We start from the raw sequence: 27,240 nt of genomic DNA, 5'->3' as shown, positions 1-27,240 counted from the left end.
GGCCTTAGCTCAGCTGGGAGGAGTGACTTAGAGGCTCAGCCAGCAGAGGGCTTGTGCTGGAAAATGGCACAATGGACGACTGAAAACAACGGGCCACTTAGTCCTGACTCAAGTGGGGTGTGCATGTGTGTGTACGTGGTTGCGTGTGTCTGGGTGTATGTGACATTCGTGTGGTATGTATGTGTGTGAAGGGGCAAAGGCCCCGGAGACAGGCCCTCAGGACCTCCACAGACCAGCATAGCCACACAATTTCAGAGCGACCAGTGGAACCCACACACATCAAGGCTAGACCTTTAGGTTCCCCTCCTGAGGTTCAAAACAGTTCGTATGATAAACGTCCAGATGTCAAAACCTCCACTGGTCAACTGACTACATATTTAAGCATGATTTGATGCAATGAAATTCAAGGCCATTTACCAGGATTTTTCATACTTTCACCCATGACCCACGTTAAGTGTACATGGCCACCAAGGTTATACAGGCTCACACGGGTGGCTAACAAACAAGAATTTCATACTTAGCCTGATTATATGGGGTATACTCTGAGATTTCCTGTTCCACCCCATTTCCGGTGGGACCTACTAAATTATCTTGTGACTCACTTGTGGATCCCAACCACAGCTTGACCAAAACAGCCGTGGAGTGTTCCCAGCATAACCCAGGAGCCATGGAGGGACCTACAGTCTTCCAAGCATAAGAAATCACTCCCTCTTCATTCTGCAGGACATGGACCACCAGCAGCAGGCCCTACAGTCATCCAGGAGCATCACCAAGTGCCACCCAAGGGCCCTGGCTGCAGGCGAAGAGCTGGCTCCCCTCACCATCCTTAAAGAAAAGTGGTCCCACGAGGTGAAGGCTGGCAACCCGCCTGGCCCAAGTTGCAATGCTAGACTGGACCAACGCTGGCGGCAGCTTGGACCAGTTCGTTAGGATTTTCCCAGAGGTGCGCCAGACTTTTGGAATCTCTGGATCAGGAGGATGAGCCTGGTGACGTCGGAGAGCGCGGGGAACGAGGCCATGACGCTGTCCACCTGGTGCGGCGGGAAGATGCTGCAGAGCGCGGTGCGCGCCTGGGCGCGCGCATCCACCTCGCGGGTATCAGCGGGACGCGCGGACTCCGAAGGTCCCCTGGAGGCGCGGTCTGCCCAGCCCGGCTCCGCCCAGACGGAGGGGCCCTGGAACCGGCCGTCGCCTCCTGGGAAGGTGGGCGGCCTCCGCTGGGGGAGCAGGTCGCCTTGCGGGTCCCCGGGGCGGTACCCACCCCGCGGCCGGACCTGCGGGCCGGACGGGTTCTGGGGGCTGGGGAGTCGGGGCAGGGCCCCCGGGCACGGCGGGGCCTCGGGCGACACCCAGTCCGGACAGCGCGGCCGGGGTGCGAGGCCGCAGCCTGGACCCGGAGGGGGCGCCCCGAGGAGCCCCGGGTCGTCGCGGAAGGCGAGCTTCGCGAAGCTGCCCCCGAGGGCGGCCACGTCCGCAGTCCGCGGCGCAGGGGGCAGGCTGCGCGCGCCGGGCTCTCGGGGGCCGGGCCGGGCTGCGGGGGCGCCCCGGGGGCCGCCCTGCTCTCCTCGGCCCACCGCCGTCCGCGAGCTACTCGGCAGCCCCGCCTCGGGGCCAGCGCCCCGCCAGGCCCGTGTTTGCGCGCGGAGCTCGTCGGCCACTGCCAGCTGCGCGTGGTGCGGCCTCTCGGGGTGGTAAAACTTGCACTTGATGCCGTAGGTGCATTTCTTGCCTGGAAGAAGCAGTGGGGCAGAGAAGGCGCAGGTGAGACCTGGGGGAGAGGCTGTGTGCCCCGTGTGGTCTGGCCAATGCCCGCCGGGCGCATGAGGCCCTTCTCCTTGGTAATTCCACCCGGAAGGCTGCAGGTCCACCGCAGACTAATCAGGACTGGGGCGGGAGGGGGTGGGGAGAAGTGCCCTGGGGTGCAGGTGGGGTGGGCGAGGATTCAGCACCCCGGCCCTGTGGTGTGGGTCGCTGGCACAATGACCCCAGTGTCGGGCAGAGTGGGTGTCGGTGTGGGGGCCCTCTTTGACCAGGGACTGAGAGCAAATCTCTGGATCCAGTGACCTCAGCCTCCACATCCTCAGGGACCCTGTGGCTACAGCCAAACCTGGGGGTGGGGAGAGGGTGCTCACGGCATAGGATTGCACTTCCAGTGCTGCCTCAGTTTCCACCACTGCCCACATCCCCCGTGCTAGCCATTGCCCTCTCCCTGCAGACTATGCTAATGTAGGTGAGCAAATAATCACCCAAATCTGAGCACTTTTCAGTGAATGCGAGGGAGATGAGCCAACCTGAACGTATGTGTGGTCACTTCAATTCTAAAACGGAATGACTCTGAATATCACTTAAGGCTTTTTAAAGTTCTTTAAACAAAAAAAACAAAACCCAAGGACATTAATAAATACGCTGCCAAAGCAGGTTAGCGGCAGGGCTGGCTAGCAGGCTCGGAGCTGCGCTGGCTCACGTGGCTCCCTCACAGCAGTCACACAGGATGTCAGTTCATCCTCACCATAACCCTGTCAGGAAAGCACCGTCCAGAGAGGTTAAATTACCTCTTCTGGGTCACACAGCTAGTTAAGAGCATGACTCAGGCTAGGACCCAGGTTCTTCTGGAGCTTCTGGCTGCTCTGCGCAGCCAACACAAGGCCCCAAACAGGGTACGAGACACAGCGCGCTACCCACCGTAGGGGCAGTGCTGCCACGACGGCTCTGGGGGCTTCGGCTTCCTGCTCAGGAAACTGCTCAGGGTGGGGCCCCGGCGGCCCAAGGGGTCATCGGGAGGCATGAACCTGGAAAGCAAGCGCAGGAAGGCGTCTGCAGGTCCCACAGGGGCTCCCGCCGGCACCTGCACGGGGAGCAGGCCTGAGCTCCCAGGGCTGGCAGCAGCAGGCCCGGCCTGGCCTGGGCTCACCGTCGGGGCTCCTGCTCCCATGGGGCTGTCACAGCATGTCCAAGCAGCAGCCCCCTGGTTCTCCCTGATCCCGCATGGAGCACAGCACCCGTGCCAAGAGAACTGCCCCTGGGCCTCTCTGAGACTTTCTCCTGTGGAGGTTCAGGTCACCTAGCAACTCCTCGAAAATGCAGAGTCCAGCCTTCACACCACACCTGCTTAATCAGAGTCTCAAGTGGTTCGGCTGATTTTTATCCAATTTTAACCCACTGTCCTCAACAGAAAGTCAGAGGCATCCACAGGGCTACCATGGACTACAACCGGCCCTAGTTCTGTAAGTAGATGGAGGCTGAGAGCCCTCTTCTCCTGCGTCACCTCGCAGCTCTGGGCACATGCAGGTGGGGGATAAATATTAACGGAGAGTTTGAAACGCCGGTCAGTGGGTCATGAAGAGGCAGATCTCAGAGCCTCAGTGTGGGCCCCACTCCTCCTCTGCAGCCGGGGGTCCCTGAGCTCGGCCTCAGCTCCCGGGGCAGCAGGACCAGCCATGTTCTCTGCCACCACCTTGCCCCTGCCTTCTCCCTGGCATTAAATCTAACAAGGAAGCAGCTGCAGCCTCAAGATGCCCACGTTCAAAGGGGCAAACAACGTTCCTCAGAAGGAAAGCCCCTCGTTTGGGCCATCCATGTGTCAGATGCGTGCTTGTGTTCCCGGGAGGCACCTCCAGGTCATACAAAGGTTCCACTCGAGAGGTGGTAGATTCTAAATGGGGGGCCTGTTTTTATGGGTTGGTGCCCCCCTAAGAGTCAAGGGTCATGCTGAGGTCCCACCCTGCAGACCACGTCCACCAGGCAGCCTGGAGCTGGGCAATCTCCAGTCCCGGGCAGCCTCCTTGGCTCCAATCCCAGCAACACAGCTGGCGTCTCCGAGTTGGGTCCTGACCAAGAATCTGGGGCGCCACCCACTGAGGTTATTAAAAGTTCCCAAAAGCTTCACCTCCTGCTCACTCCCGGGCCTCGGCCGCTGTGAGCTGGGCCAAGAGGGCCCTAAGGACAGGCCCAGGGCATGGGGCGGGCCCCCCTCACCCACAGACTGGCGGCAGCCTCTGCCTTCTGGCAGCCAGGGGACCTTCCGACAGGCTCTGAGCGGAGGCCAGTACATCAAAAAGACTTGGCCCAGACCCCAGGCTGTCACCAGGCCCAAGGCAGCCATGATCCCTCAGACCTCAGAGAGGATTTTTCTGGAGCTCACTGTCACCAGACTTGCCAGATCCCTCCGGGTCTGATCGGATGGAGGGAGTCACTGGACTTGAGTATGTGGAAATGGCCATGGGGGCTCCTGCAGGTTAGCTGTGGGAGCCTCCACCTTGAGGCTCAGGGGGGCGCCTCCGCCCCAGGGCTGCAGGCCAGGTGGCAACAAGGGCAACGGTGACCTGCCACTTCTGGGGAGCAACTCCTCTACCTCAAAACCATCTCACACATGGTATGATCAATTCAAGGGGAAGAACCTTCAGCTCAGTGAAGTCGAGTGATTTCCCCAAGACACAGAGCCTGTAAATGGCAGAGCCCCCGTCCGGAACCTCATCTGCTGCCTCCAAAGTCCCAGCTCTCTCCTCTGCACCATGCTGCCTCCCAGTCTTCATCAGCAGCTGGTTATCTGCTGCATGCAGGCGGCCTGGCCCTGTTGGCATGTCGCCTCACTCTCCCCTCCCTCCCAGGGATGCAGCCATTCACTTTCTCATTCATCTACCGGTAATTATTGAGGACCTATGATGTGCCAGACATGCTGGGGCCATGGCAGATAAGACACACACAGGCCCTGCCCCCACAGAGTTGGGGAGCTTGTCCCAAACCATGTTCCTAAATGTTAGTCAGAGAGCCCAGAATGAGGACCCTGCTGGCATTGCCCGGAACAGAAGTTAAAAATGGGAGCGATGTCCCAGCTGGCTGTGCCCTCCCCACCTTGTCTACCCTATGCTCGTCTCAGACTCACACCCACCTTGCAGCATGCCTGAGGATGTCTGCAGTGGGCAGCCGCCACCCAACCCCAACTGTAGCTGGTTGATCCAGGGTGGACCTGACCCGGGGAACCAGTCCAGGGGATGGATAAACAAACCAACCAGATTCTCTTGAAAATTGCAACCAAGATGCACTGAGACAGTCAGTTCCTGTCAGTTCTTAGGTCTTCACAGCCCCAATGGAAAGCTGATGTTGCCCACTCCCATATGTAATTCAAAACTTTTTTGAAACACAGACAGAAACATAAAATAAGTGAAAAGAAGTGCAACAAACTTCATATTTTCCCCACAGTGACTTTTTCTGGGCTCTTATTTGAACTACTAAATTCCTTAAAAGTAAAGACAACGAGTTTATGGTGCACCAAGCCCATGCTTGGCCCAGCTGTTGGATAACTCTGTGCTGGGTCAACTAAATGTAGGCATGGGAACAGAAAGGTCAGGGACAGTTGGGACAAACAAGCCTTGGTGGAGAAAGCTGGTCACGAGAGAGAGGAGACCCGGAGGGACAGAGGACTTGGCAGCAGGGTGGGCAGGTGACCTCAGGTGGGCTCTGTCTCCAGGGCTGGGTGTCCTTTGCTGGGGCATGGTGTTCCCAAGACTACCAGCCCTGCTGGGCCTACGCCACTTGGAGTGGCTTTCTGCTGGCCACCCCCAGCCCTCCCACGCCAGGACCCCCAGGGCCACCGCATACCGATCATTAACGAAGGAGAACATGAGCAGCCTCTGCTCGATGAACCACTTCCACTCGGGGTTCTCGCTCTGCAGATCGCGGTAGTTGTCATTGGAGACGATGACACCATCCTGCTCGTAGGCCACCTTCACAATGTAGCGGTCATCGTAGCAGACCACCCGCTTGCCGTTCACCTTGCGGGACGGGGTGTACACCAGCACCTCCTGCCTCTCCAGCTCCTCCAGCACGTGCTGCTCTGGGGGCCACAGGGCAGGCGGGAGACCGCATGTAGCAGCTTTCTCGGAAGGCCTCCCCACCCGAGAGCCGTTCTGAGATCACAGAGCACCTCTGGCAGCTCAGGGGTCCTCTCTGAGCCAACGCCCGCCTCCCTACCCCTGAGCCCAGCCTGGCAGATGAGGAGGCCTTGGGAGGAAGTTGCCAGCAGCCTGAAGTCAAGAGGGCTCTTGACTTCTGTCCTGCCTGTGTCATGACTGGCGTCCAGCGGATGGTACCCAACAAGGGAGAGTCACTTTAGAAGGAAGACGGGAGCTGCAGCTCTTGGCCTTTGGATGGCCACCGGCCACAGTGCCCCACCACAGTAGACAAAAGCGGCTTCTACACAGAGCAGCTACTCAGAACTTGGAAAGTGTATTAGCATGTTCTTCACAAATTGTTTCTTCCCTCAAGTCTAGGTCCTTTCCTATAGGACATGGTTTCCAGATGGTATAAAGAGTCATTTTTTTTACTTGCCAGATGGGCAGTGCTCTGTTGGAGAAACAGCATTGGCCACCTTTTGAAGTTGCCACTGCCCCTCCCCATTTGCATTTCTCACTGTCCCTCTAAGAATTCAGTTTTGCACAGAAGTCTCTGGGTACAGAAGTACAAAGATTTCTCTAGGGTCTTTCTCTGAGAGTGGCATTGCTGAGCTACAGGGAAAGGCACTTTATAAGATAATGCCAAATTGTTTCCCCAAGTGGTCATATCAAGTTACGAGGACATGGCCTTTCAGATGACCTTGCCAATACTTTAATTTTTCAGGTTTTTGAATTTTTGCCAATCGGGGGATATCAAGTGGCCTCTTATTGTGGTTTTATTTTGCATTTCTCTGGCTACTAATGAGATTGAGCATCTTTCCATATGTTTACTGGCCATTTATGTTTCCTCTTCTGTGAACGGCCTGGCTTATGCTTTAGCTCATCTTTCTATTTGTCTTTTGTCTTTGTCTTATTAATTTGGAGATGTTCTCTATAGATTCTGGACAATAATCCTTCACCAGGATTGTGTTATGTTTGGCATCTCCCAGTCTGAGGCCTGTCTTGCTTTTGTTTTTGTTTTTGTGGTATCTGCTAATGAGCAGAAGCTTTTCTTTTGAAGAGTCAGATTCATGAATCTTTCCCCTGTAGCTGTGTACTTGTTGTGGCTTCTTTAAAAACTCCTTCCCTACCCCAAAATGATTTCCCTACTCTTCACCCATACTACTATTTAAATATTGCAAAATTGTTGAAAGCCACCATTCTCCATGTTGGGAGCATGAAGAATAATTTGGGGTAACAGGTGCACAGTGGAGGGCAGAACAGAGTATCCCCACCCCTCCTCATAATCCCATTGACATGGCAGTGAAGAAACACAAAAGGTAGGGGGGACCATAATCACACTAAAAATGGGCTTGGGGACCCCAACAAACCCAGGATTCTGACAAATTTACATAGGGTCATATGGATCCTGCGGCACAGAGAGAGCCACAGCCCAGAAGGCTGGCGTGGTGGAACTATTTCCCTGCAAAGGCCCAGAGCGCTCAGGCACGTGGAGAGGGAGCAGGAAATCAACAGAAATCAGAATGGCTAACCCTTTTCCTCTCCACTAACCCTTCGCTTTAAGAAAAGGGAAGATAAAACTAGGAAGGAGATAGTGGCCTCCTAGAGTAAAACCAGCATCACTGTGGCCCTGGGAGAGTGGTGAGCAGAGGTGCCCGGCAGCCTGCCTGCGCCACGAGAGGTATGCTAGAGAGAAATCCGACACTCAACACTGGTGGTCAGTGCTGCCATTCAGGAAAGATCTGCATCCTAGGAGAACGAACTTGTGGGAATCACATAGGTATGGATTTAACCATCTGGTTCTTTATTCACAAATAAAAACTGACAGCTAAGGGTCACCAGACTTTTGAGAAAAAGACCTAACAGCCCAGAGAAAGAGAGAGAGGAACAGAGAATAGACACCCCCCAAAAATAAATATGATTCACAGATACTGCATCCATAAGAAAAGAATAGCATTGTACCTAAAAAATAAGAGAGAGGATCAGAAAGAGAAGCAGCAGCAATTGGTAACCATAGAATTAAAAACAAACCTTCTTTAGGTAAAAAGGCTGGAAGAAAAAGTCAAAGAAATCTCCCAGAATCACCAAGAACTCAGCCCTATCATCACTAACTTGGTTGAAACAATGCCAGTAATGGCTTAACATCTGACTTCTTGCTATAAAAGAGCCAAAAAAAAAAAATCCTGTTTACTTAAACTGCCTGTTCTATTACTTGGAGCTTAAAATGTTGCTGATATAAGAATTAAAAATGAAGAATTCCCTTAGTCTCAGTTTCTTTGTTTCTTCCCCCCCCTCAACAAAGAGATTGGGCTAGGTGTTCAGGAAATAAATATCACAGGACCAAATGAATGTCTCATTCAGATCCTGTATCTCTTAGGGGTGGGATGTAGATCCCATCTTTCTGAAGAGTATTAAAAGTGGTAAGATGCAATTATTTTTGGAATTTCATCATTCACACTTAAAGATGAAATCAGTTTTTCATTCATATATTCAACAACCATTTATTAAGCCCCTACTATGTGGCAGATATCAGACAAGGTGCTAGGTCTACACTAGTGACCACTCAGAGTCAGGGCTTTCAGAAGCCTACAGTCCGGGGAGAAAGACAGACATCATCAAACAGATAGCTAAGCAGATCACTGACTGTCACTGTCGGGCGCACTACCGAGGGAAGGCACATGCATGACCCTCTCGTGCTACGTCAGCTCCAGCATACCTCTAATAGGGGTATCAGATCTTGGTGGGTCTTTCCTCCAGGATGGGACAAAAACTTTGATGTAGGTGTGTCCTCTGTCCCTGAACCAGTCCACAGCCAGCTGGATTCCCCGGCAAGAGAAGACTTCTTTATTTCCATGGCTACAATGGGAAAACAAAGAATCTGTAGAGACACAGAAAGGGTTCCTCAAGAGTGAGTCCCGCAAGAGCCTCCTGGGACCCATTCATAATCCAAGGGAATCAGGCAAATCTTCATTTTAAAAATAGTTCATTCTCTGCCCAAAACATATCCCTGAGCTGGAACCCCACATCACTTGGGAGAGTGTGTAAAGGCCCCGAGGGGGCTGCATTCCGAGGACTAACAGACAAGATCCTCTGAGTAACTGAAGTTTATTATTAACATAACACAGATGGGAACAGCCCCTGCAGAGTATTCTCACCCTCAGAGAGGGTTGTAAACGTGCTACTGGGCTTCCCAGGTCCATGTGAGGAGGCGACGGGCCCCACAGATTCCGCCGAAAACACTGATGGAGGCGGGAAGGAGAGCGGCGCGAGGGAAGGCCCCAAACCAAGCAGGCCTTATTGAGGACTTTTCTTGCTCCTAAGAGGAATGAGAAGCCATAGAAGGATTGTACGGCTGGGGAAACACATGATGTGATGTGATATGATCCAATGTTATGTTTCCAAAAGCTCACCCTGTCAGCACGGAGGACGATGGACTGGAAAAGGGCCAGAGAGGGTTGTAGGCATCCGGGCAAGAATGGGTGGTGACCTGGACTGAGCCGGTGGTGGTGGATAGGGAGAAAAGCGGGTGAGCTTGAGAGAGATTTAGAAGGTCAAATCTCCAGAACACGGTGTTTGGACATAGAGGTGATAGGAGAAGACACTGAGGAGGCTCCCAAATCTCTGGCTTGTGTAATTGGATGGCGAGCTCTTTGCTGAGACAGGGGATTCTGGGGAAGGACATGGATTAGAGGGACAGATCACAAGTTGGGTCATGGACACACATTGAGTTGAAGGAGCCGTTGTGACCTCAGTGGAATTATTAAGTAAACAGCTAGGGTCCAGAAGAGAGGCCTGGGTGAGAAAATATGTGCGTCATCTGTGTTTGAGCAACAGCTGAAGCCTGCTGAAGTGTGAACAGAATTGTCTGATTGCCTGGGGAGAGAGTGAGAGGCCTGGGGCTAGACCCAGAGGAATTCTGTAACTCAGTAGCTGGCTATGAGGACAGCGGGACGATTTCACAGAAGAGACAGAAACGAGCTATCGGCAAACAAGAAAGTAAACCCTAAGAGCCGTGGAAGCCATGAAGCCACGCGAGGGAGGCAGCCAGATGCTGCCCCAGGGACCAGAGAAGCCTGAAATATCCCTCAAACTGGAGGTCAGTGGTATTTTCCTAGAGAGACTGACAAGTGGAAAGATTTGAGATACTGAGAAGCCAAAATCAATTGAACTTAGCCATGGATGGGATATGACCTGGACTCCAGATTAGATCATGCTCTGCTCACTCCTTCCAGCCACCTGCCCCCATACTTCCTTCAGCCCTTTTTCCTGGCCATGCACCTTCCTCCACTCCTACCACAGGGCCTTTGCACCAGTTATTTCCTCTCCTCTCAGCCCAGTCCACTCCCCCTTCTCAATCAGATCTCAGCTTCATTTCTGCTTCCTCAGGAAAGCACTCCCTGACCTCTAAACCCCTGCCAGATTCCCCTATTAGGAGTCCTCATATCACTGTACTTCTGGGCACTACCACAGTTGAATGTTTACACTCACCCATGGGATGAACTCAGTGTCTCCCTCTATAAATCTTCAGTTCCATTTGCTTCCTATTGAATTCCCAGCCCCTGACATGGTGCCTGATAATTAGTAAGGACTCAGTAAAAATGTATTGCACACATGAATGAATGAGTAGAAATGAGTCTGTGAGCAGCTGGAGGAGGAATAGCCCAGCAAAAGGGACAGTTGGTTGGAAAGACCAGATGTAGAAAGGCTTGGAGGGTCTAGGGGCCAAGAAGAGAAGTGTGACTGGAGTGTGTGGAGGGAGCCCAGGGGAAGCTGTACGAGGTGGGGAGGGGAGGCAGGGCTATAGGCCCTTGGGGAGCAGAGGGTCATGCGTGGCTGCAGCAGCCGACCCACATTCAGAGGCGGGTGACACTTTCTCTTGTGCATGGCGTCTCCTGCTATTTTCTCAGAGGGGATTAAGATAGGTTCAGGTTTGTAAAGAGAAAAAGAGAGTTTTTGGAAACACAGATCAATGGTACTGAGACCAGGCTTAACAGAGACACAAGAGACCTCTAAATTCCTTCAGGGGCCAGGCCTTGCTGCCTAGATCTGTAGTGTCTTCCAGTTTAGAGAATATAGTCCTTTGGCCACTGAGGCTGAGTGTGAGGCGAATCCAACTATAAGGAGAAAATGTCAGTGGGGCGCTCTGTGGTAAAAAGGAAGAGAAGTGGTTTTGTTGCCCTTGTCTAGCTTGGATTAATATTTAGTCTACAGGCACACACCTGATCATCTACACTTGCCCTCTTACAACACTAAACTGTTTTCTACCTTTATCTTGCATCTATCTACCACTTCAGCATTTTATTAAAAACAATAATAATAATAATAATAAAGGGAGAAATGTGGGATCCACATATAAATCAAGTATAAAAATCAAATGAATATTCATATTTGACCTGATTGTTTATAGTTCATAATGTGTGATCAAAACCGAAAGTTTCTGTGATGACTGCCCTTGTAATGTTCACCATGTAAGAACTTATTCACTATGTAAGAACTTGTTCACCATGTAAGAACTTGTTCGTTATGCTTCAGAAGATTGGAGACTGTTGAGAATTAGGCTTGGGGTTGATTAATGATTGTGCATTGAGTCCCCTATACAGAATTTTATTGTTGTTAACAACCATTTGATCAATAAATATGAGAGATGCCCTCTCAAAAAAAAAAGGAAGAGAAGTGGAAGTTAGTCCCTTCCACCCCAGTGGAAATTGACAGAAGAAGGGATGGAGGGAAGCTGAGAGGGTCCTTACCCCTCATTCTGAACCCTTGCTGGCCCCACTGAGCCCAAAGGGAAGGAGGAGATGTGGAAGCATCAGGATGGGTGAGGAGCCAGCACAGACTGGGCAGCTGCAAGCTCTCAGGGAAGGCCTGCTTTCAGGGTCACGCAGCATCCCACAGGGGCTGCAGGGCTACCTTGAAGCGAGCCGGAAGCAACACCCCAGATCCCATGCATGCCCGCAGACCTGGTGGATTGTCTGAGGCCTAGGGATGCGCAAATAGGCCCCATGGGGGACAGCATTATAAGCCAGCAGGGTCCCAAAAAGACCAAATAGGACCAATGACCCCTCTACTCTGACCATTCCAGAAGCTAGGCCAGCCCAGCCACTAGGCAGCAGAGCCCAGTGAGGGTCCTGGTCTCCCTCTCCCTGCCAGCACCAGGTCTCCAAGCCCCTGGATGCCAGGGCGAGGGAGAGGAGACAGGAAGCCCACGTCATCCAGAAGACAGAAGACTGAGACATCGTGAACTGGCGAGTTCAAAGGTTGCCCCTCTCCACTGCCTAAAAAGGTGGGGAAGAGATTATATCTCTTATAAAACACAAGGTGTGTTTCCTGTGCACACTGAAGCAGCCATATAAACAACTGACGACACCCTCCTCCCAAATCACACGCATCTCTAGGCCACAGCGAAGTCTGTCCTTGGATCCCATTAACTATCACCGTTCTTTCATAAACTGCTTCTTGACTGCTCTCTTTTCTGTGACTACACACCTGTTCTTAACTGTTCAAAGCCAACTTTCATCGCCGACACTTCTGCTGGGTGTGCATCTGAGGGATGCCACTGGCGGAACCCAGTCCCTGTGAGGGGGCGGCGTGCTCTGGGGACTGTGATCAGGACCACAACCTGCAGTGGCCCTGGCCTGGGGCATGTGGACAGGAGGGGCTCTGAGGTTCAGGAGTTCAGGGTGAGAAGAGCTGAGGAGGGTGCCACCATCAGTTTTATGCAGCAAAAACCAGCCCCATGGCCTCTCTGACGCAAGATTCCAAGACAGTGGACCCTTAGCCAAGCATCCCTAAAGGGCGGTGAGTGCCACAGAGACCTGAGTGTCAGGGAGACAGGCAAGCGTGCATTGCCCGGAGCGCATCGCTGCAGCCGGTTCCTTCCCTGTCTCCCTGAGAGGCACTGTCCCAGCCTTGACTCCGGGCATAGGGAGGTTGGGGCTGACCCCCTGAACCACTCAGCTAAGTCTCTCTGGAATGGAGGATTTTCATTCAGGTCTATTTTTTGCAGGACTAGATTCCCATACAACCCACCTCAGCCTCTCCTCATGAGCCTTCCGGTCTCTTTTGTGATGTGAAAATTGTCTGCTCTTCAATCCTCACCACATTTTCTTACCAACTTCAAAATCCCATCACAGTTGTCCTATTTCGGGCCACATAGAGCCCTGGGCAATTGTAGGATTGATGTCACAGGCACAGGCCACCTCCTCATCACATGGGGGTCTGTCTCTAGTTGCCAGCAGAGCTCCAGTCAGTCAAGAAAGCATCCATGGCCCCCCGGGAGCCCACTCCTTCCAGTACAGAGGAAAATGCATGCCAAAGACACCCACTCATTTGTGCATCTCTGCATTTATTCAGATTGATTTATGAACTACAGCAAAGCAATGTGCCCAGCTGGCTGAGACAGCAGCAGATCTCAGAACCTAGTCTGCTGGGCTGCAAACTCTTCCCTGCACCAGCTCCATGTATTTCCTTTATTCCTGCCCCTCCACAGTCTCTGGCCCTGGGATCCAGGCAGCAGCCTCTACAGAGCACAGGTTATCTGCTATTAAAATGCACGAGCTGGGGGACAGAGCTCAGTGCTTATTCACAGTCACTGTGAACCAGTTTCTCAGGCAGCAAGCCAGGGGCAGACCCTGGGAAAAGGAAACAGGAGCAGCACTGGGTTCTGAATAAAGGCAGGGTGGTAAGGGGAAGTAGGTGGGTGCCCAGGGCAGATTTTGCCTACATGGCAATTATGCCTGGAGCAGCCACAGCGAGAGTGTACCCACATACAGAGACCAGCTGCTCTATCGGAGCACCACTCTACAGTTAACTATTGCCCAAGAGGTTTCTGCAAAAGTTAGGGCTCACGAAACAGCCCCATGGAGAGCAAGCCGTTTGGGAAAAGAAAGGCAAAGATCAGCAGCGACTCGTCGGGGGTGAGCTGTAGAGGCCCCCCACTGTTTTGTCTCTCTTATCCAGGGTTAAATTGCAAACACTCTGAACCTGGAGTTTATGGTCTTTTCACCAAGAGATTTCTCCCAGCCCAGATCAGGGGGAAGAGAGAAGGTGCATCTCATATAAGAGAAACGGGTGGAGACTCAGCTAGGAGCCCAAGGCCCACCTCTGTCAGAGTCAGTTCAGAGGCTCAGAAGCGGTTTGAAGCCCAGCCGGGGACTACACGCCCTGGCAGCCACCCACTGAGAGGGGCCTGAGGGAAACCTCCCAGGGCAAGCCCAGCTCTCACCACTGAAGACTTGTTACTCCAGAATAAGCCGGCTTCTGCTGAGGTTTCTAAGAGTTTAAAAATGTAAACAACCAACATCCAAACAAAAAACCTTGCACACCCCAAAATGAGGATGCATTCAAATTAACCCCTTGTCTGGGGCAACAAGAGGATGTGAAATTATCAGGTGGTTTTCCCCCAGGCTGAAGTCCTTCAAACCACTCCTTTCCTAAATTTGCCTACAGAATATACAATGATGAGTACTTGTGAGTTTCCCAGACAAGAAAATGCTGGCAAGAGTTGGCACATGAGAATTCATGTTCTTCCCAAACACTATGATGCAGCTTTTCACATGCTTTTAGCAAAAGCTACCTTCTTTTTAAAACCCACTGGACATTTTTCATAAGGCCAAGGGTATAGCTGCTAAGGTATTCAGCTCACATCTCTTATGTACACACACACACACACACACCCCTTGAAGGTGTGGGGATTGTGCTTGGAAATCAGTCCTCTGCTGCCAGTCAGTCAGAATGGGGATTCAATACCATGTGACACCCTGAAGATTCCCAACAGGTCGGCCACAGCAGGAGAGGGGTCCTGGGCATCAGTCCTGCAGAGGGAGCCCGTGGGCCCGGAGAGGCAGTCAGGGCCCAGGACGTCCTGCAGCAGGCAAAGCCAGGGCTCCTCCTGCTTGGGAAGCGCTCTGGTCAGCACAGGCAGGCTCTGGCCCCAGAGTAAAAGCCTGTGGGGTCAGGGCTCCCACTCTGAGACTCCTTCTAAGCCTGGACAGCCTGCTGGAGGAAATTCAGGGCCTTAGAAGAGCAATGAACCCAGAGCCTGGCACTTACTTCTCTGTGACCCTGGGCAAGTTGCTTACTCTCTTTGAATCTCTGCAGAACAAGAGAAATTCCTTTATAAGAAAAATTCATTTTTTCTTTCACACATGCATAAAATAATCACATTGAATCCTAAAGTGTTAGAGATGAAAAACCATTTAAGATTAGTCAGTCCAACCTCTTAATTGCAGAAACAGGGCTCAAAGAGCCAGGTGGCTCATACCAAGGTCACAGTTGGTAAACTGTAAAGCTAGAGTTTGTACAGTCAGATACGTAGGCACTTGCCTCATGTGGCTATTTACACTTAAATTCAAATTGACTCAAAAGAAATAAAATTTACAATTCAGCTCCTCGGTATGACTAGCCACATTTCCAGGGCTCAGTAGCCCCGTGGGGCCAGCCGCCACCGTGATGGACAGCCCTGGCACAGAGCTTTCACCACCACAGGAGCAGCTCTGCTGGGCAGCTCTAAGCTAGAGGACAGAATGCAGATCTTCAGGTTCTAAACCTGGTGTTCCATCTCCTGCTTCTTTCTCCCTGGTTTCCTACATGAAACACAAGAGAACCAGCAAAACTACGGGGCCTGGCTTCCCAGACTCCTATCCTATGCCCTCTCCACCTTGCAACTTAGAATTCTCATTGAGGTTGACTCACCACTTAGGAAATGATAAATGACCCATCAGTCCTGCTTTTAAGAGCCAGACAGACTCCTTTTGTTGTTAAATGAGCTGGAAAGTTTCTTTAATTTGGTGGCATATGGTTTTATTTAAATGACTTGAGGACACAAAGTGTTTCATGAAGCAGGCCAACTCTTGTGTGCTCTGAGCAAATATATTCCAACTTCTTTTGAAAAAGGATTTGGCCAGTGACCCAGGGTGCTAAGCCCAGAGAGCAATCACCCCAGGCCGACCAGGTTCCGCCACCACAAACAGCCTTGGGCTGCACTTGGGGAAGCTCTGGGGAGAGAAGCTGATGGAAATTTCCATACTAGGTGGCATATTCAGAAGACAGGGATGGAGGCCAGGGTCTGATGGAGCCAGTGTTGACCTTGGCCAATGTCACCTAGTCCCTTCCTGTTCTTCTTCCTCTCTCAATTGAGAGGGTCAGCTGTGAGGACCAATGGCTTGCTTGAACTCTCTCTGTGCTATTGGAGGACACGTGGCTTAGTACCCCTGAAAAGCATGACATTATAAAGCTATCTAAATGTCTAAAGCATGCCATTATCTACATCAGTGGTTTTCTACTTTTTGGGGTCACAGACTGTTTAAATATCTGTGGAAAGCTGTGCATTTTCTCCCCAGGATATACATATATCATGTCAGACCTCTGCTGGCTTTGCAGAAGGAAGGGGCCATGAGCCAAGGAATGCAGGCAGCCTCTGGAAGCTAGAAAAGGCAAGAAAAGATACCATTCACCAGAGCGTCCAGAGTTGATGTTAGCTAGGGAGACCTATGCTGGACTTCTGATCTCCAGAACTATAAGACAATAAATTTATGATTTATGAGGTGATTTGTTACAGAAGCTATAGAAATGAATACTAATTTTGGTCTTTAAGGATCCACTGAAACACAACTTCCCAAAGACTATGAGAAAAAATGGTCACTAAAAAGCCAAACTGTTCTCCCTGAGCAAAAGCAGAAGCTGCCCCAGGTTCCGCGGGACAGAACCTGTCGGCACAGGGATGCTGGTGCGTGCAGCTGCCATCAGAAGGCCCACCGCTCATCTGCTCAGGCACAAAGGATGCATCCCACCCAGTCTGTCTCTTAAGCTTCCCTGCTCCTTTCCAGACCAGCAGCCTGTGAAGCAGTGCCCCCTTCACAAACGGAGAAGGTCCCTGAACACTGCAGAGAAGGAGCAGTTTTAGAAACCATGTGTCTGGGTTGACTGAGATTTGAAGTCAAGAGATAATAGCAAGGCACCATGGTGGGTCTCAACTATCCACTTCCTCTCAGGGGTGAGCCCTGCACTCGGACCTTCCTTCACAGCGGAGGATCTGGAGAGGCTGAGGGTCATGGCTCCTGTCGAAACTCCCATGGAGGAAACAGTGGAAGGAGCAGGGGAGGGAGCTGGAACCCCAGCTCTTTCCCAGATTTGCCTTTGAACAGACTAAACCCCACCTATTAGGGGATGGTGCAGTTGGTCTCTTTTTCCTAACTACTGGGATGCAGGGGGCAGGAGATGTTCATGCGGGTATAGACATGAGTGTGCAAACGTGTATATTCACACACAGAGAACACACACAGACATATGTGTTCTAACAGGTGATTTTCAGGCAGCATGTGAACACATTAATGTTCCAGCACATTCTTCATAATAAGCTTCAGTGATGGTTTCATTTGCAACCCACACAGACTGAACACGAAGGCATTAAATTGATTACAGTTGTGGGAGGTGGGGCTGGGGGGTGGTGGAGCTAAATCAGACCGGTCCTGTGCAAATGGAGGATGTGGTTTAAATTTGAATTCCAAGCACCAATAGAGGCTTTCATCAAAAGAAAACCCTCCACTACCACCCCATCAAACCAATTCCTAAAAAATGTCTGGCCCCAACAGAGAGAAGGCCTACTCTTTCCAGTAGTACCTTTCGTAGCCTTCTTACCCTACAGCTATTCTTCCCTTTTGCTGGGCACTCAAAAGCTCCCATAATCTGGAGCTGGAATGGTCTTTGATTTAAGCAACGGTATCCTACATTCAAAGCCCTCTTTCTGTTGATGCCCAGAGGGAGAGATGCCTGGTCCAGATCAGACAGAGGCCAGGCCCCCTCTCTCAACTCCTCCGCATCTCTTTCTAAGACCCTCAGAACCTTTAATTCCCCAATAAGATCCTGCAATAAGCAGGATTTGATAGACTCGCCTATCTGGTGCCCACATGGGAGCATGTGTGAGAATGTTACAGAGACCCGGAGGATCTGCCTGGGAGACCCAGCTGGCTACAACCTGACAAACGCTCTCGGCACGCACCATGCAGGGCATGACGGGATAGCCCGGGCCTGGGCCATCTTCGGTTGAACCATTCCAAACTTCTGTCCTGCGGTGCCAAATCCAGAGTGGGCCCAAGTGCCCAGGGAAAACACTCGGCCACAGGATGTTTGACAAACGCTGACAGCTTCAGGGCTGCTTTCTCAGTTCCCACTGCTGCTCAGCTTTTGAAAAGAGGAGCACGTCCTTGTACAGCTGGGAGTGAGCACTTCCCTGCGGCTCTGCCTCTCGCCCCGCTGTAACTCAGCCAAGTAGTAGAATAATGCTCTCGTTTAGGCAAAAAGAGAGCAGGGGTGTGTGCGAGGTTCTCTCTCCACCGAACGGAGCCACACCAGGAAGGATAACAAAGCGGGCGTGATGCTCTGGTCCCCAAAACACACAAAGAGGTCAATACACAAATGTAGACACCTGTGTCTGCAGCTCAGGGGCCACAAGCACCCCTCTAGGGGCCACAAACCCAGCTAGGGAACCTCAACACTGTGGCCGCCCTGCAACGACCTGTAGCAGAGGGCTCCCAGCGTGGTTCAGGGGCACTCTCCTGTCTGACTCTCCTAACCTCGAGGGAGGTACAAGGGCTATCTGGTGACCTGTGTCACAGGGGAGGAAACTTGAGATACTATGGCTTTGCGAGTCACGCAGCAGGTTAGAGGCAGAACCAGACCAGGCGCTGTGTCTGCCAAGGCTCACCCGTGGGCTCCCCCCAATTATGTTCTGCATTCCTCAGAAGAGGGCCTCTGTCCGTGTGAATATGATGATGGCTACCACTTGTTGCACACTTACTCTGGGTCAGGCCCTGTCCTAGGCATTTGTGCAGATCCAATTCTTACAGATGCCTTCTAGGGAGACTACAGATGGGGAAAGTGAGACTCAGCGAGGTTAAGTGACTTACCTAAGGCCACACAGCTACAAAGGAACAGAACAGGGATTCAAAGCCCCATCCACTGGCCCTAAAGCTCTTTGGACCAAACCACCAAGAAGAGGGGCAGTTCTTCTCCCACCCCAGGGCTGCAGGATGAAGGAAGCTACCTCATGGCCACGTTGCTGCCGTCGATCACTATGGGCCGCAAAGAGCTGGCTGGCCCTCTGCACTCCTCCTCTGCGTCTGCCTCCAGCCCATGCTGAGCAGGGTCCAGGCCCCCGCAGGAGCCTCTGGGAACGAGCAGGGGCACAACACTGCCCTCTCGGGCCTCGGGGCGGCTGCCGGTCTGGATCAGCTCCTGCAGCACATCGTTGACCAGGGCAGCCTCGCCTAGCTTGCCCAGCACCCTGACCACATCCTCCTGGCCGTAGCCCAGCTTCTGGAAGAACTCCATCTTGCTTGAGCGCTCCATACTGTGCCAGCCAGGCTCCTGGTGAGGGTTCTGCCCCCGGCTTCCTCCTGGCAGAGCCCTGCCAGCATGAGCTAAAGAGAAAAAGCATCCATCAGGTGTTTTCTGGGCAGCCTGGTAGGGAGCTGTCAAGTGACTGAGAGCAAATTATGTATGCTCCCTCCCTGCCTTATCTATCAGGAAATCATGTGAGTGGTCCCCCTGGGGATTTTCAGTCACTCAGTGTGGTCAGGGAGTCACAGATGCAATCACACTGCTTTTACTAGTGAGCCCTCTGAGACCTTCACCCCACACATGCACCCCCCCCCACAGGGACCACTGGCCAGAGTCACCAAGGGCAGCTAGGCAGGCCATCCAGCCCTCTGGACACTGGTATATAAGCCCAAAAATGTTTCTGAGGCTCTCTCATGGGCTGAATTGTGTCCCCCAAATTCAGCCCTAGCCCCCATACCTTTGGAGATAACATCTTTAAAGAGGTGACTAAGTGAACTTGAGGTAATTAGGGTGGAGGCCTGCTTCAGTATGACTGGTGTCCTCATAAGAAAAGAAGATCTGGACACAGATGGGTATAGAGGGAAGAACGTGTGAAGACACAGGGAAAAGACTGCGTCTAAGAGTCAAGGACAGAGGCCTCAGGAGAAACCAAACCTATCAATACCTTGATCTTGGACTTCAAGCCTCCAGGACTGTGAGGCAATAATAATAAAATACCATATATGTGTGTGTGTGTGTGTGTGTGTGTCATTTCATATATGTGTGTATATGACACACATTCAATAATTAAAATAAGTACCAGGTCTGGGGCATATTGTTACTGAAGTTCTGGCCAACTAATGTAGCTCCTCAGCTTAAACAGGAGGAAAGGCGCCCTGCTGAATTCTATTCCCAGAAACACGATGCACCCACCCAAATTCAACTCTGTGCTTTCCCTGGCAAATAATTCAGACCCTGCTGAATCTCAAAGTTAGAAGATCCTTCCAAACTGGATCCCTTCCACTCAGGGAGGGCTGGGGGGCAGGGGCTGCAGCCTGACAGACCGTTACAAAGAGAAAATGATTAAATCAATAGGAACACTCTAGACAGTGTCCCTCTCCCTTTTCTACTCACAAAGACATCTTTCAAAAAACATTTAAAATACAGAGATTATCATGGAAATACATTTGCTGTGAACATTTGAAACAATGCTACAGTACCAAGAATAAAAAGGTATTACTTCATACACACCCTAACCCCCACTCGACTCTCCTGCTAACTACCTGTTTGCGCTTTTTCTGTGCATTTAGTCTCATATCTAACAGACCCACACACATACTGTTTTAGGGAGCTTGTTTTTACATAAATAGCATAAGTATTGTTCAGCAACTTGCTGTTCTTCTTAAAAATGCATTTTGTAAATCTTTCCATGCCACTTTTTCTGTCCTGCTGCTCACCGAAACCTTTAGAATGTTGTCTGGCACAACTGAATCTCAATGCATATTTATTGAATGAATGAATGAATGAAGTGTGTAACTACATGCCAAATGGTGGAAATGTAGGTTGTTCCTTTTCTCCCTCTCACAAATCATGAGGAACGAATGCTGGTGCACATCTAGCTTTGCCCCGTCCTCCCCCCAGGACTGCAGGTTCTGCTAGTCTGCTGCTGGAATCCTCTGAACATTCACGGCTGTCTTCTAGGTCTAACCTGGCCTCCCATTCTCTTGCAGGATCTCTCCGCAATGTGTTGGATCAACAGCGATGGTCTAGCAGGTGAAGGGCATTTCTCAGACTACCTCCTCGATGAAGAGGCCTCACTGCAGCCTCCCCTTGTCACCCCCCACTCCTGCCTGGTCCACTGACTCCTGAAACACTGTAACTGCCTCCCAAGACCTCCTAACCACCGTAGAACAGTATCCTCAACTTCCTTACCGTGTCCAATCTCTCTGCTGCTTTTGACCCAGCAGGCCACTCGCAGACTTGTTATTTTAAATCAAGAACTTTCGGACTACCTCCTTCTTGAAGCTCTCTTCTCCATTAGGTTGTAAAATTGGCCTGAGTTCCGAAGTCTTTCCAGCTCTTTCCTTGGCCCCTGCCCATTTGCTCAGTGATGGGGGCCTGCCCAGCCATCTTCCCTGCCCCTTGTGTCCTCCACTAGGCCCTGTACCGATGGGCCCATGATGGCACTTCCTGCCCAGACCCCTTGCTAAGCACTGCACACCCAGTTACAAACCTGTGAGATGAATGTCATGCTTGCTATTTGAATAAAGTGCTATGCAATTCAGAATGCTGTCATTCAAGAGGCATTTGCTGAGTCTACTTCAGTAGTTCTCAAAGTGTGCTCCAGGGAACCTTGGAAGGGCCCCAAGACCCTTTCAGGGAGTCTTCAAGGTAAAAGCTATTTTCATAATAATGCTAAGGTATAATTTGCTTTTTTTCACTCTCATCCTCTCACAGGTGTACCATGAAGTATTCCAGAAACTACATGTTGTGTGACATTGTAACAGTCTGAATGCAGTAGATAAGAAAACTCAGCCATCTTCTAAGCCAGATATTAAGAGGTTTGCAAAAATGTAAATCAGTGCCGGTCTTCTTACACATTTTTTGGTTTGGGCAAATAGAGTTATTTTTGATAAAATTGTGCCATTCCAACTAATGTAATTGGTTTATGATTTTTAAAATAAATGAATATTTTTAGATTTTTTAGCTTTAGTTTCTACTAAGGTATCTTATCCATAGATAGATATAACCCATATAAACAAAAGCTCTTTGGGGTCCTTAAGAGTGTTTCAGAGAAAAAAGGGGTTCTGAAACCAAACAGACTCCTTCTTACAACCATTGCTTTCTGGTAGATATTTCCATGTAGGTGACACAGACATGTGACCCAGGGGCCAGGACAGAGGCCCAGGGCCTTCCCCTCCAGTCTGGCCCATCTCACCCCATTTCCTACTGCCCACCAGCCCCACCCAAGCCTTGGTCCTCACCTTCTTCACCCCACATCTGAGGAAGCACAGCAGCCTCCTAAGGGATCTCCTACCTCAATCCCATCTGGTCCGGCCTCATTTGTAGCCAACACTGTATTTCTAGAACAAGTCAGACCATGTCACCTCCCTGCTGAGAAATATCCTCTGACCTCAGGTTAACCCTAAGGAAGACACCACATTCCTGAGCAGACTGCCCAGCTATCGCGATGCAGCACTGACCCCCTCCGCCCTCACCGCCCACCACCAGCCCACTGGGCCCTTTCTCCAGAGCCACACTGAATCTCTTCCTGTTCCCTAAGCATTCCGAAATGTTCTCATCACTGTACTTCTGTATATGCTTTCCTCTCTACCTGGAATGTTTTTTTGGTTTAGCAAACTTCAAATCTCAGCTCAAATGCCACTCAAAATGGTCATCCCTGACTCCACAAATGGAGTGGCTGGGTCATCTCATCCGCCAGGCACTTTGCTCACCTTGAATTGTTAGGACACACTGAATTGTCCTTTCTTTGTTTCTCAAGAAACTGTAAACTACATTCTGATCTATTTGCCTGGGAATCTCTAGCACCTGGCATAGTGCCTAGTATATCTGATAAGTTTAATACTTTTGTATAATTAATGTCCAAAGCTAAAATTACCTCCCTTCTTCTATTCTTTTCTTGGGCTCCCATCTCAATGATTTGCAGCCCCTAGAGGCCCAAAGAAATCTTGGTCCCCTTTGGCTCTTGCCTTCCTCTCACTTCTACACCCTGGATGTTTTCCATGACCACCCTGTCAGTCCTTTACAGCCACACGGCCCCCACCTGGTTCCTTTGCCCAGCCATTCATTCATTCAGGTAACACTTACTGACCTCCTCCTAGGCACCAGGCAGTGTGCTGGGGCCTAGTTCCATAAAAACAAAATACAACACAGTCCAATTTCAATTTTTTCACAACCTATTCAGAAAAACAGGCAAAAAATGTAAACAACAAGCCATAAATTACGACAATAAGCCCAAAACTTTTGATTTTAAACATGTGCTCCAAACCTCAGGTGAGGAATGGCTTATCTTCCTTGAGGGGAAGAGGAAAAGCCAGAAAGGCTCTCACAGGACTGGGGGTGACGAAGGACGAGCTGGCTTCTCCCAGCCCAAGAAGGGCTGTGTCCTGTCAGCCAGAGCCTCCAGGGAGGCTGGCCCACCGCGCTGCCACCCCCGACCTGAGTCACATCAGTCCACTGACAGGACTCCCACGTCCCGCACCCTTCCCAGCTCTGCAGCGTGATGGTCGCTGTCACCGCCGGCGTGGCCCAAGCCCTGGTCTCACTGGCCACGTCCCCCCGTCCAGCTCCACCTTCTATGCCTTGACCAGTGACCGGTCCTCTCCCAGGACAGCTGTCCCCACGGGCTGGTGTCCAGCCTTGGGCCGGTCTCCAAGGAGGAGGCGGACACTCGCCAGCCCAGCAGGCCAGCCTCTCACCAGGGCTCTCTCAGACCCGCATGCCTTCCCTGGGCCCCTTCCCTCTGCCAGGGGCCCAGTCACACCCCAGCTTCACCCGCCCTCTCAGCACACACTGGAGCACTTATTTGGGTTTGGAAGACAGAGAGAGAAGGGAAGGGAGAGAGAGTAAAGAAGGAGGAACCGAAGTGAGAGAGGTTAAGAGAATATGGCAACAGGCGGCATGGACATGAAAGTCCACATTCATGTAGTTCTTCATCGCTTCACAGAGACTCTTACTTGAACTTCCTGCTGTCCCTGGTGGGCAGACAGGGTAGATAAAAGTGCTGGCTTTCCACAGGTGAAGAAACTGACGTTCTGAGTGGTACAGAGGAAAGGTTACAAGGTTAGTAAGCAGCAGACACTGAAGATAAGTAGATGCCAAAGATAACATGTTGCTTTGAGTGTTGTTCAGAAAGGAGGCAACATCTTGTTATTGCAGAAATGGAAAAACCAGAATACGACGGGATCAGGTGACATCTCTTTGATCCCATAGTGACAGCGGTAAGGAGAGTCTGCGCGTGCTTTGTAACTTTGCCTGCTGGGATGACACTGAACATTTCTAAACTGAAAACCCTCGAGGCTTTCGCCTGGGGTCGGGGAGCCCTGCAGCCCTCCACAGAGCCCTCAAGTTCTAAAAGCGTTCCTCCTCTGAGGAGACTTTTGAAAGGTTGTGCGTGGGACCGGAGAGCTGTTTTTACACAAAATTAACTGAAAGAATTCACCCACTTCAGAGGCTTTTCTCCCCCTTGAGACTTTAAAATCAACTTCATTTCCTTTTAAAACTTCTAAATAAGGGAGAACCCTGGGGTGGGGGGCTGTTCTCAGGAGCCTCCCCCCGAGCCCTCGGGGCCCAATCCCCCCTTTCGGATGTGATGGTCTTTGAGCTGCAGCCCTGCCAGCGGCTTCTTAGACTATTTTTAAGACCTGAAAGTACGAACAACTTCATCTGAGTGCCCTTCCTCAATCTTGACTGGAAGTCTCGAACAGCGCAGATGGTTTTAATCTTCAGAGCGGCCCCATGCGCTCTGACAAGGGGCAGCATCGCGGCTTCCCCTGGTCGGGGGGTCCGGGGGTCCGGGTGACTGCAGAGGGGCGGGCAGGCTGAATGCAAAGGAGAGGGGACCCTAACAGGCTCTCAGGAAAGGGAGGGAGTGGGGGGGTGGGAGGTGGGCGCTCCTCACCATGGAACAGTGGGAAACAGGTCAAATCTGTTCCTTCCAGAATCAGCCAGCCCAGGCCGAGGGCCTTTGGCTCGGAGGTCTGTAACCCCTGAATGGAAAAGCCCCTGGGGAAAAGAATAAGAGGGAAACTGAAGGAGAAAAGGAGGAGGCGTGGGAGGCTGGGACAGGTAGAGAGCCAGAAGCCCCCAAGCACACAGGATCTCATCGCTGTAAGGTGCTTCCTTGTGTATCATCTTTGGAAATCCCAACGTCTCTGGAAGGTGTAAAGGGCTTCATTCCTCAAGCTGCAGGTGAGAAAACAGGTTTTGCTGACTTACCCAGGATCCCACAGCTAGGCAATGGGAGACACTAGACTCCCACAGGCGGCTACTCCTGCCATTCCCCAGGCCAGAGGGTGCTACCCAGGGCTGCTCCAGGCCCACAGAGCAGGGCAAGCCTGCGTGCCAGCCCCAGAATGAGGTGCATTCAACATGTTGCCCATCCCCCAAGTCCACTCCTGGGTCACCTCTCCCAGCTCCAGAGAAATCTACCACATTCCAGCCCCCAGAAGTCACCCACTAAGATAAGCAGAAAGTTCTCCTAAACAGAGTCCATGCAGAAATTTTCTGAATCTCAGATCTAGAGGCCCTGGGTGGAGTCGTCAGTCAGATTTTGGGGAAGTCGCAGAAGAGCAAAGACATCAGCCCACGAAATTTGTGTTTTGGGTCTGACCTTTTTGTTTTTAAGGAAATATAATTGTGGTAAAATATGTATAACATAAAATTTACCATTCCAACTAATTTTAAGAGTGCAGTTCTGTGGCATTAAGCATTCATCACCACCATCCATTTCCAGAACTTTTTCATCTTGTAAAACTGAGACACTGTCCCCACTGAACACTCACTTTCCATCCCCCGTTCCCCCAACCCTTGACAACCACCCTTCCACCTCTGTCCTTCTGAACTGGACGCAGCTCCAGTTCCCCATGTGTGTGGAATCATGCAGTATTTGGCTCTGTGACTGGCTTATTTCACATAGCATAATGTCTTCAAGGTTCATTCATGTTATAGCATGTGTCAGAATTTCCTTCCTTTTGAAGGCTGAATAATATTCCATTGTGTATGCAAATCACCTGCTGTTTACTCATTCATTCATGACGGGCATTTGGGTTGCTGCCACCTTTTGGCTGGTGTGAATAATGCTGCTGTGAGAGTGGGGGGTACTGGCTTGGCCTTTTGCTTTCTCCTTGAACTCATGCCCTGCCCTTCTGCCCTGTCATAGGTCACCTCAGGTGTACACACAAGTGTTTACAGTTCTGATCCATATCCCAGAGCAACTCCGAAGCAAAGTTCAAAAAAAGAACAAAACCCTTTAGTATATTCTACACCCAACCTATTCCCAGGTCAGGGATTGGTACTCCTGGCAGGCATCCCCTGGCCTTAGAGAGGAGTTAGGTCAAAACCCGGGGGGCACTGTTAAGGTTTCTAATGGCTACAGGGAATCAGCCAAAATTGTCTTCACTGCCATCAGATCATGACTTATTTCTATGTCCTCAGAGGCCTTGCTCAGAGCGCGTGGAGCCGTCCTCCGAAAGAGATGGTGTTTGGATCTGCTGCCAAATGTTGCTGATCTGTCAGAAAACTTGACACCCCACACCACACCCGGTCTAGAAGATGCTTTCCAGAGCATGGAGACAGGCTTAACACGGGCCTCAGAGTCCGATTCCTTCTGATTTTATAACACTAAAACGCTTCAAAGACCACAGCAGGAGTTTGTACTGACAGTACAGGGTTTGCACTGATTAATCTTTATTCCACAAAAGCCTTCTTGAAATTAAATGCAATTTTGTGAAAATGAGCAAGGATTTCACCTAAGGAAATTAAAGATGCTTACCTGATATTTTTAATAGGAGTACTTAAGCGAATTTCAGGCATGGGACCTCACATTGCTCAGGATAGTACTCATCCCAGAACTGCCCTCCAACCTGCCTGCCCCCCACGTCCTATGCCTCTCCTCTCACGGGACCCAAGCCTTCCAGGTGGCTGTCGCCCTGGCTGAGGGCCAGGGATGCTCACTCACCAGCAGGGGTGTCGCTGGGTCCTCACGCTGCACTCCCCTCAGCCCATCCAGCGCCAGTTGCAGCCATCACCCTGCCGCTGCCCTCCCAGCCAGCCAGGTGTCCCTGCCACCCTCCTGGGAGCACAGCGGGGCCACGCGGCAGCTGGGAGCCACTTCAGGCCAAAGCTCCACTTCCTGGACCCAGAGTGATGTTCAAAGGTAGTTTTGCTTTGGGTTAAAAAAAAAAAAAGGAGAGGAAGAAAGAAATCACATGGGGGAGGGAGACTTGAAGCCAGAGCCTGAGTCAACGAATCAAAGTTCAACAAGCATATGCAAAGCGCACTCCCGGGTGGG

General features: G+C 51.3%; 1 protein-coding gene across 1 annotated transcript; it reads right to left on the bottom strand.

Annotated features, from left to right (window-relative positions):
- Positions 1 to 842: 842 nt before the first annotated feature.
- Positions 843 to 27,121, bottom strand: ZC3H12D (zinc finger CCCH-type containing 12D). The gene is made up of 6 exons (XM_036906928.2): positions 26,908 to 27,121; positions 18,934 to 19,309; positions 8,608 to 8,747; positions 5,599 to 5,833; positions 2,683 to 2,789; positions 843 to 1,729 (listed from the first exon to the last, which is right to left on the bottom strand). The coding sequence occupies exons 2-6, from the start codon at positions 19,236 to 19,238 to the stop codon at positions 927 to 929; spliced, it is 1,590 nt and encodes a 529-aa protein (XP_036762823.2). The 5' UTR covers positions 19,239 to 19,309; positions 26,908 to 27,121; the 3' UTR covers positions 843 to 926.
- Between the last annotated feature and the right edge of the window lie 119 nt (positions 27,122 to 27,240).

This window comes from Manis pentadactyla, chromosome 12 (genome assembly GCF_030020395.1).
Source record: "Manis pentadactyla isolate mManPen7 chromosome 12, mManPen7.hap1, whole genome shotgun sequence".
Classification (NCBI taxonomy): Eukaryota; Metazoa; Chordata; class Mammalia; order Pholidota; family Manidae; genus Manis; species Manis pentadactyla.
The sequence above is the reverse complement of the archived record's forward strand: the minus strand, read 5'-3'. Positions and strand labels throughout refer to the sequence as shown.